This window comes from Uloborus diversus, chromosome 9 (assembly GCF_026930045.1).
Source record: "Uloborus diversus isolate 005 chromosome 9, Udiv.v.3.1, whole genome shotgun sequence".
Taxonomy (NCBI): domain Eukaryota; kingdom Metazoa; phylum Arthropoda; class Arachnida; order Araneae; family Uloboridae; genus Uloborus; species Uloborus diversus.
This window is the reverse complement of record NC_072739.1, coordinates 61,829,642-61,840,321: the sequence shown is the minus strand read 5'-3', so window position 1 is coordinate 61,840,321 and position 10,680 is coordinate 61,829,642. Positions and strand designations below refer to the sequence as shown.

Here is a 10,680-nt window from a genome sequence, read left to right as displayed (position 1 = left end):
AAGAGTGTGTCAGAAGCGGGCGCTTAGAGAAGCCATGAATGAAACAGGCCACACGAAAGGCTTTGTGTTGGGTCTTTGAGTTAAGTACAATCCTTTTCTAAACTGAGCTATATTACAAAATACAGTTTGTTGGCCCTCTCAGCTTCAATGTGATGACATCTGCCCCCAGCACGATTATTCACTATTCCTGACTGATGAGTCCGTAAGAAGGACGAAACTGCTGTGTCTGGATGTGATAACCGGGCTGTCTGGTATATTGCGTGTAGTTACTTATTTGTAGAATTCACCTCAAGATAATGCACGTGATAAAATTTGAAAATTTGATAAAATATATTTTATTGATATCTGAGAAATTCCAAATTGTACCAAGCTTTACAAGTTAAAATATCTGTTTCAATTGTTGTATTTTGCAAAAAGAAGTTTAGTTTCTCTTTTTGTTTTTTCAAGCTTGAAGAACTTTTTCTTGTCACTTAAGGTTGAAATCAATGATGGATCTTAACCTGAAAAAGAGAAAAATAAATAAATACATAAATAAAATAAGTAAAAAAATAAATAATAATGCGGAGTAACTTCTTCATAATTTCGTTCTTTACTTCAATTTGCGAAGAACAATGGCACACTTTTGCTGCAATGTTCCCAGTTTGATAAATTAGAATATTTTAGTAAACTTCTTTGTACTGGACTAACTTTCTAAATAAAACTATTTTTTCTCAAAAGAATAGAATTAGTGACATATCCTTGGACGACTAAATACTGCAAAACACGAATACCATGCACACAAATTTTTGAAAAAAGAAGATTTTTTAATTTGAGTATGGGTCTTAATCGGAAACATCACTACCTGTTCCCAGTGCACAATGGAAACACTCTTAGAACACTTTAATTCAGCAAAGCGTTCCAGTTGCTTGAATGTACGCTAAAATGTGTTCCGCATGTTCTCCATTAAAAAGAAAGTGCACTGAAATCTGCTCCGAATGTATTTCGCTTAGGACATTTTTTTAATTTATACTTTGAAACACATTTGAGAAAAGATTGGGAGTACAATTGGGCGCACTAGTGAAATTTCGAGTGTGAAATTCAGAAGATTTGTGAACCCGAACTTCAGTAACTTAATTTCTAAATGTTTTCTTTCAAGAGCACGTGCCGATAGTTAGTGTTTTTCATTTGCTGAAGATCCGCATTCATTTTTGGAAGGAACCTGCAACTGGAGGCCAAATCCAACTGAGGAACATATCAAAAAAACCTAAATCTCTTGCTTTAAAACGTGAAAACTTTAGGTGAAAAGTTCACTTTTCAACTATACTTGTGGATATGTGTTAAGGGTCTTTTCAGTGGTTTTCCTTTGTTTTGTTCCTTTTTTTCTGAAATATATTAAATATTTCTTGAAAACGCGTAGTAGTAATCAATTTCAAGTCCCTTAAATTGCTTTTATGAGTAAAAATATCTTTTTTTACAAATCGGCAATGAACTTTTCTTGAACATGCATTAATTGCATTAAGCAGATATTAATAGATGGGGTCATGCAGGTACCCCGGGCGACCATTTGTGTTCCATTTGGCACACGAGTTTTACCGGGTTAAATCCAATGATTTTTTTTTCTTTTTTTTTTGCGACAATTGACTTTGTACGTTCTTTAAAAAATCGAAAAAAGAATCGTGCCAGCAAAATAGAAAAAACTACGATACATTTTGCGTCACGGAAATTAAGTGAGAAAAGCGACAACTAGAAACCCTGAAAGAAGCTTAATGGTCATAAAAAACATTACGCAACTTTTTTCAAGATTTACGATCATTATGAGAATCATTAAATATGACCGGAATTTTCTTTTCAAGTTTATTGGATGCTGTATTGCTTTCTTGTATCCGGTCAATTTCATTCCGCAGTGGATAAATGTTTTTATGTCATCTTATTCATTTCTAGCGCACTAATGCGTTCGGCTTTTGAGAGAAAGAATACAAAGGAGTTCAAGTTTTAAATTATACTTCGCGAAAAAAATATGTTTATTCTACCTAAGTTAGAACTTCTGACTCTAGTTAGACAAAAAAAACCTCATGTTGTCCGTTGTAACTCCACTGAAGTCTTAACTCTTATTGATATGTTGTCACTCCCTTTAAGTTAAACTCTTCTTAGTTTAGTTTCTAATTTTATAGTGAGCGAATCTGGCATCAGATTAGATATATTATTACTCTTTACGTTCTAAAATTGAGAAGGAGGCCGTGGTAGCCTGATCGGTAAGGCATTGGACTCGGGACCGAAGGGTCTCGGGTTCGATCCTCACTGGTCGAAGACCCACCGTCGTCATTAATGGTGGCTGGGCGACGTTAAATATGCTCGTGGTCACAATGTCCTCCATGTGAAACGATACCTCTGGGGGTGCCAGACTAGGAAGTTATTCGGCTCCTGGCCTGGTTCTAAATTGTCTCTCGAACTGTTCATCGATGGCACCACCATCTATTGTGTTGTCTGTGTGCTGTCCTGGAAAACAAAAATTCTGGAAACATTGTGCGGATTAATAGAGGTATAAGCTTCCCTAGTGGAATAGCAGAAACCTCAATATGTGTGTGCGAAAGAAAGAAAGAGAAAGAATTGAGAAGCTACGATGCGTACGTCTCATTACAAGTGTCACGATATTCATGTATTTGTATTAAGTGAAGTAAATAAATTAATACAAAATAAAAAAAAGTTTAAAGTCTCCATAGCGTCACTCAAAACATTTGCTGTGCGTTGAAGTCACCCCAAAATAAAATTTCCTTTTAAACCATGAATTTGAAAAGCTTACTGCCGTGCTAAGCACAAAAGTCGTATCAACGCTTTTTAACAATATTGAGTTATTTTCATCAGATGCTTCGTTTGTAACGTATTTTACCAAAATACAATGTTCTATGGTCATTTAAGAATGGGAAATATTTATAAAAAAAAAACTCTGCATAAGTAGTACGTGAGCCAAATGTATGGAGGCGTGAAACTTTAAGAAGCAATTTCTTAGTTTGAGTTCGACTGCAGATATACCAATTTTGTGCTTAGCACGGCAGTACAGCTTCTAACATACGTGTACATAAGTACACGAATCTTTTTGACATTTCTCTAGTTTAACAGTTTAAATGATTGATTTTGTTGAGTTGTTTTTGTGTCTGAAATGCATGTATTAAAATTAGTACATGTTACCTTTTCTGACCAATAAAACGTTTTTTCGCCTCTTTTAGTATCTGAACCGCTTCCGATGAACATTGTCATGTTGAGCTTCGTTTCTGGAGCCAACATTGAAAATATTATTTCTTTTCAATCATAAAAAATATAAACGAGCACATTATACACTGTACAATACTGTACTACACCCATAAACTTCTTGACGCTATGAATGACTAATAAAAATGTGTTTATAAGTTTTTTTTTTTTCATTTTTGTCAACGTATACTTTGGGTGTACCTCGAGGGAATTGAATTCTTGATAAACGGAAATTTTTCAGGCATTCGAAAAAAAAAGATTTTAAATCGAATTCAAAAACGCATAGGTTTTAAAATACTTACGACTCTCCTGTTTTCAGCATTTCAAATCCTTTGTTAATCTTGTCCAAAGGTAAACGGTGACTGATCAGCTTTTCCAGCTGGATTTGTCCTGCTACAACTTTCTCTACTAAAGAAGGAATTTCTATTTTCGCTTTATATGCTGCAATAAACAAATAGCGTGTCATACATAATACTTTCTTGAGTATTCTTCTTATTAATTTTTTAGTTTTTGTTTACAACATCACAAACGGAAAGTTAAGTTACGTGTAAAATGTTTTCTTTTGTGCGATTAGGAACTAGGCGTTAAAACAACGGTTATATTGCATGAATAGAAGAGTATTGCATGCACGTATTTCGTCGGACTTCCCGCCACCAAATTTGCCACTTATGTTTTCTGATACTGAGGTCAGAATGTGCCCCTTCAAAATTCTATTTTGTTATTTCTTACTTTTGGTAAAATTTTCTTGTGTGAAAAATCCTTACATTTCTTGATATTTTGTATCTATCGAAAGCTCTGATCTTCTGTTACAAGTTTTTAGTTCGATTGTCTGAGACTTTCCTTAATTAAAATCAATAATTAACTTTTTGTATTCTATTTCCTACCATAGGCTTCCTATGGCTTTACAACAATGGCGACGGCTTTCATTTCATGAGTATACTTAATCCAAAAATTATGGTCTTCAATGCTTAAGTAATTTTAGGAGTAATCTATCAAAGGAGAACATATCCACATTTTAGAAAATCGCCTTTTTTTTTTCTTGGCACATTTTCTATATCTTGTGGAGGACTTTATTCGAACATCCTATTCTTTAGAATTCCAAACGGGAAAAAAACCCCATGGTTTATTTAAAGTAAAGTTTGGCTTCTGGATCAAAAATTAATAAATTCTTCCTCTACAATTTCTTTAGGTCACTTCTAACAAAAGTGAAAATAACCTGATTGAATCTGTCCTGAACGAAAACTTTTTTTTCCAAAGGAGCACATATCTAAAATCTCTGCATGCCTACGCGGTGTTTCAGCTTAGAATTCGAAAATTGATAAAACATACGCTAGGTGGCAAGTGATTTTTTTTTAGTATGATTCATGGGAAAACAAGCTTGCCTTCCGTTAGAGGACATTCAAAGCCTTCTTCGGCAAATGTGTTATCAGGTAAGCTACGAGCAGAGCTGCGTAGTCGGAGTCGGAGTAATTTTCATTTAAGGAGTCGGAGTCGGAAGTCGAAGTCTTGAAATTTCATTTTAAGTTGAGTCGGCCATTTTCCTTCAAAGACCTCCACTCTGCCAGTGCTTGCGGAGTGGAAGTCGGAGTCAGACTGATTTTGAGGTAAAAGATTCGGAGTCGGAATCGAAGGTCTGAAATTCCTGGAGTTAGAGTCGGAATCGAAGGTCTGAAATTCCCGGAGTTGGAGTCGGAATCGGTCGTTTTTGCTCCAACTTCGCAGCCCTACGAGGACCATGAAGTTGATAATGGAGAATGTCACTGTCTTGATGGAGGAGACACATTGACATGCAAGTCTAGTTCGACAAGCAACTGGTTTTCAGCAATTTGGAGTGTTTTGAAAAATAAAATTTCATTTAGCGTTGAGAATTTCACTATTAAAAAAGTTTTTTCTCTTGTTTTCTGAGTGAATTTGCCAAATAAAATAATTTGCTTTTTGCCTTTATTACCTCTTACCTTCGTTCTGTTCTGCTACATCCTACATTTTATGAAGGAATATAATCAGAAACACGTACAAAGTAAAAATCTAGGGAAAATTCTTACTTTCTGATCCCAAAAGAGTGTTTATAAAGTTATGATGATCAAAACTTTTTTCAAATGTTCTGTTTGGCTCATTCATTTTTTGATCCTCCAATTTTAGGTTCAAGTACGTTGATATGAGGATATGAAATGATGATATAGAAATATTTTTGTGAAATTGAACCTATTAACATTCAGGTTTTCGTTCAGAAGGGCACATCATCTCGTTTTTAATACAAAAGGGCACATATCCAAAATTAAGATAACGATATCGCCTTGATTTTCTTAAGATTTTCTTACCCTGGGACAAAACCTGTTGGGTCTTTGTACTCAATTATATTCCCAGTAAGTATTATAAAACTGTTTTTCTATTATTCTAATTCCTTTTTTTTTCCTCCTGACCATTTTTTAAAAATGGATGTGTTCCTTTTTGCCAAATTAGTTTATCATTTATAATGAAGAAATAAACCACACTCAAGAAGTAAGATATTGGCAAAACGAGAGCATGATTATTGAATTAAATAAAGCCATTGACTTGCGTAAAAGCTGCGAGAAAAACTTGGTTATACATTTTCAGTGCACACAATTGGTTGTACATATCTTAAATAACGCACCCTCGTGTTGGCAGTCGCTTACCGATTGAAACGTTTTATTCCATTTCAAAATAACTGTCACACTCAAGACTATGAATTGTATAGGCAGTTCATGGAAGAGATAGACCGGAAGTAAACAAGCAGCCTTAGTTCAAACTAAGGCCCCTTTATATACGAGCCAACACATCAGGTTAAGATTAGCCATTTTGGATCGGAGCGCGTGTTTGAGTGGTTGTCTTTTCTGGCGAGTTATCGCGTTTGGTGATTGTTCACTGTGAGCGATTATTAGTGGCACGTGAATTGTTTATTAAATAAAATATTATTTTCGGAAAATTTGGCGAAATCCGAAACTTGGCTGTGGTAACTGTAGCAGTTCAACTATGAAAAATCCGATCCAAAAAGGCTGATCGTAAGCTGATGCGTCGGCTTGTATATATAGGGGCCTTAGTTCAAACCAAATGCGATACTGACGTCACCAAATGGCGCATTCCTTTGTTTACATCTGGTCCATCTTTCCCTTGAACGCAATATATATTGATGCCATTTAAAGCAGATGAATCCTCAATGTTAATGAAAATAAAGTCAATTGATGTGACGCATTTATTGTGACTTGCATTTTGTTATTATCTTCATTTTAACGTAAAGACACTTAATTACATCTGAACTCACTGAGTTTGAAAAACTTACATCCGTAATAAGTGCCACATAGCTGTCTTCCGAACACCAACTCAAAAATGCCGGCTTTCATAACTTCTCCATAATTAGCTAGTCCGATGATGACAGTTTTGCCCCAATATGGATGGCTGGAGTTGAAAGCTTCCTCCTAAAACATTAAAACAAACAAACAGCTTCATAAGATAAGAGAAAGCTCCTTGCCTTTGCTTGCATTCCTATTGGTTCCTGATCGGTTTATAACTTTGTCATTGGTGTTTGGCTAATCCGCTGTTTTTATCTTTTAAGCTGCATGCTTATCTGCTCTTGGCTTTTGTCGGATGTCTTTTCATCCATAAGCTCATTATTTTTTGCATTGAAAAAGGCGTTCCCTGTAACGCCGAAACACGTGTCTGCTGTAATTTACAAATTTGTGCTTCTACTTACGTTGTTTGTTTTGACTTTCTAAACAGCTTCATCTCAATGATTTTTACTTCTTACACAAAAGGCAGTATTGTATTCGCGAAAAGATTTTCACTCAAAAATCGGCCTTCATTTCCATTTTGCCCAACCCTGAATGAATGTTGAGTTTTTTTTTTTTTTTTTCGACCCGACCACACGTGGGTATATGCCTAGGAACGTACATACACCCGAAATACCCACTTTGACGATCTCTGAGTTAATTACAACGAGTTTTCTCGTGACGTCCGTATGTACGAATGTATGTGCGTATGTGTGTATGTACATATGTGCGTATGTATCTCGCATAACTGAAAAACGGTATGTCCTAGAAAGTTGAAATTTAGTGCGTAGACTCCTAGTGGGGTCTAGTTGTGTACCTTCCTTTTTGGTTGCATTCGGATGTTCCTAAGGGGGTCTTTTACACCTTTTTGTGAGGAAATCATTGTTAATTTCAATGCTAGCTCAAGTGGTGTTGTAATTTATCAAACACTTGGCGATATATCGCCAAACTTTTGTCACCAACTAGGCAAAAAATTTGGCGATTTTTTTTTTTTTTAATTTTTAAAACTGGTATTAATTCGGCCAATGTTGGTGATGTTTAAAGAGTTAACTACTGAATCACATTAAAATTGCTAATTATGCGGAAATAAATAGTAAAACTTTTTTTGCTTCGGTTCGCAAGAAACTAGGGGTGAAAATATTTAGCGTTTCCTTGCTTACTCCAAGGCGCTATTATCATTAAATTGGCGTAAAAGAAAGTCATGTGATGCACAAATCAGTTTTTTTTTTTTAACTTCCTTTTGCGAAGAAAAGGAAGTATTGTATTCGCGCGGAAAAAATTTCACCCAAAAATCGGCCTTAATTTCCATTTTGCTCGCCCCCGAATGAGCATTGAGTTTTTTTGTTTTTTCAAACCCGACCACATGTGGATATATGAATAAGAACGTATAGACATCCGAAATATCCATTTTTACGATCCCCGAGTTAATTACAACGAGTATTCTCGTGTCGTCCATATATACGTATGTACGTGCGTATATGTGTATGTATCTCGCATAGCTCAAAATCGGTTTGTCCTAGAAAGTTGAAATTTTGTACTTAGACTCCTAGTGGGATCTAGTTGTGCACATCCCCTTTTGATTACATTTGGATGTTCCAAAAGGGATCTTTTACACCTTTTTAGGAGAAAACCATTGCTAATTTCAATGCAAACTCAAGTGATGTTATAATTTGGTAAACCCTTGGCAATATATCGCCAAGCTTTTGGTCGCCAAGTTTTGCCGCCAATCAGGCGACAAATTTGGCGTTTTTTAAATCTGGTTTTCGTTTAGCCAGTATTGGCAATATTTTGAGAGTTAACCATTGAATCACATTAAAATGTCCAATCTTGAGAAAATTAATCTGTATGAAACTTTTTTTTTTTTTGCTTTGGTTCACAAAAAACTTGGGTTTAAAGTGTTTACAATATTTCTTTGCTTACTCCAAGGCACTATTAACATTAAATTGGCGTAAAAGGAAGTCAAGTGATGCACACATCAGCTCGTTTGTATGTGCAGAAACGAAAACTTTTTATTTATTAATGCATAATATACTACATTATTTAATCGCGAATTTCAGGTCATGTCCACTTAAGGGCTCGCAAAAATTTCCATAGGAATCACCTACGGAAATGTTTAATGTTAACACTCTTATACAGGTATATAATTAAATCATTATTATATAATTAAATATGTTAGAATCAGAAAAGCATTTTGTTCAGGAAGTCGACTAATATACCAGACAGAACAAGATATTTTTTTTTAAATCATATTTCATTTGTAAAGTATTTTTTTAAATGATTAATGAAAAAACTATTTCTGACTTATAACAGTTGCAAAATCCCTATAAGTCGGTGGTCACGGCTTTAACCATTCTTTATTTATAGTAGAACGAGATTTTCTCGCTAACGACAAATAGTATTTTAGGCTCATTTTTTCACGCTTATCTGGAAGAACACCATTGAAAAAAAAAACTATTTTTATAGGAAAAAATATGTTCTTTCTCATGGTACTAATGAAAAGAAGATATAAGGTGACAAACTTGAACTACAGGGCATTAAAAACAGGTTATTTTTCATGTGAACTATTTTGATAGCCATTTTGGATGCCAATATCTTTTAGGAAATCTTTATTTACGCTCTGCAACTATAACCCATTAAATTCATGCATATTGACAATATAATTACAAAGTTCGAGCACTTTCCTTTTTGTTCAGAATTTATGACACTAAAATCCAGGAAAAAGTTTATCTGCTGCGTTTTGTCAAGACTTTGCATGCGCGCCACACAAAAGTTAAATTAACTCAAATTCACAAAAATACTAGAACGTATTGACATTCAAAAGTACTTTAAGCTCCTAAAACTTCAGGCTTCCAGTTTTATAATATTTCCCGTAATCTGAGTTTAAACATGGCAATTCGTAACGACAAACCTAATTTCAAGCTCGTTTTTTTTATCCTTATTCGAAAGATGACCATCGAAAAAAAAACTTATTTTGAAAGGGAAAACTGTGTTCTTTCTAATGGTATAAACAAAAAGAAGATGCGAGGTGACAAACTTGAGCTTTAACGCGTTGAAAATAGGCTATTTTTCACTTGAACGGTTGTGATAGCTAATTTGAATCACAATATCTTTTTGAAAATAGATATTTAAGCTCTGCAGCTGTGGCCCATTAAAAACAAACATTTTTACGATGGAATCACGCAGCACGAGCTTTTGAATTATTTTTGCTCAGATTTTATGACAACGTAAAATCCAAGAAATTTTTTTCCCATCGCTCTTTTTCAAAAGTTCACGCGCAGCTACACAAAATCTTACAGGCTCAAATTCAGAAAAATACTTGAATATATTAACGGTCAAACATACTTCAAGTGCCTAAAATTTCAGGTTTAAAGTGTGATAAACTTTTCTGTATATTTGGTGTAAACTTGGCAATGTGGCACAAAAAGCTAATCCGCCATCTTGGATCACATTTTTCGGAGATCCTAGATACTCAAGATTTGGATCTAGGAAGCTGAAAATTTGCATAAGTTAGTTTCAAAAGCTTCTCTACGTGTCTGTAAAATTTCATCCAAATCGAAGATGGTCAAGCGGGGACCCCTAGGTCACTTGACATGGAATGAGTCACCTTATAAATATAAAAGGAAGCGTTAGATGGTCAAGCCTAACAGTTAGATTACATTAGGATTTATGATTAGTAATGGAATGAATACCGATAAATGTTTAGTAAAGGAATGAATTTTTTTTATACGGATCGCATTTAAAAGAAAAACAATAAAGATTACTTATGTACTTTTAGAAAAGTTACTAAGTATTGAATCACGTGAAAAGTATATATGGATGAACATACGGTAAATGAATTTTTTGCGGCCTCAAAGAAAAAGTTTTCTGTTCAGTTTAATAATCATTATTTCACTGGTTGTCGTTATTTTTGCGTTTGTAAAGCTGAAGGCCAGAATATGATTGAACTTTTTTCTTTTCCTTTTTTTTTGAGTTTTATATGTACCAGAGTAAAATGTAGGTGACACTATTGTCACAAAAGCTGCCAGAGGAGTGACGTCAGAGATGTGACAAAATCACACATAAAATATAAAAACACGTTATTTTTACTAGAACTTAGACGTAATCCATTGTGTCTACACGCAATAAGCATTGCATTGTACAAACGTACATTTAAGCAACGATAAAATTTCAA

General features: G+C 34.5%; 1 protein-coding gene across 1 annotated transcript in view; it reads right to left on the bottom strand.

The window, feature by feature from the left end:
* Nucleotides 1-327: 327 nt before the first annotated feature.
* LOC129230693 (alcohol dehydrogenase class-3-like) overlaps nucleotides 328-10,680 on the bottom strand; it is a 54,221-nt gene continuing 43,868 nt past the window's right edge. Inside the window, exons 9-11 of the mRNA XM_054865112.1 lie at nucleotides 6,524-6,659; nucleotides 3,528-3,666; nucleotides 328-500 (exon numbers count right to left, since the gene is read on the bottom strand). Coding sequence (XP_054721087.1) covers nucleotides 467-500; nucleotides 3,528-3,666; nucleotides 6,524-6,659 — 309 coding nt within the window. The 3' untranslated portion in view covers nucleotides 328-466. The remainder of the gene's footprint in view (nucleotides 501-3,527; nucleotides 3,667-6,523; nucleotides 6,660-10,680) is intronic.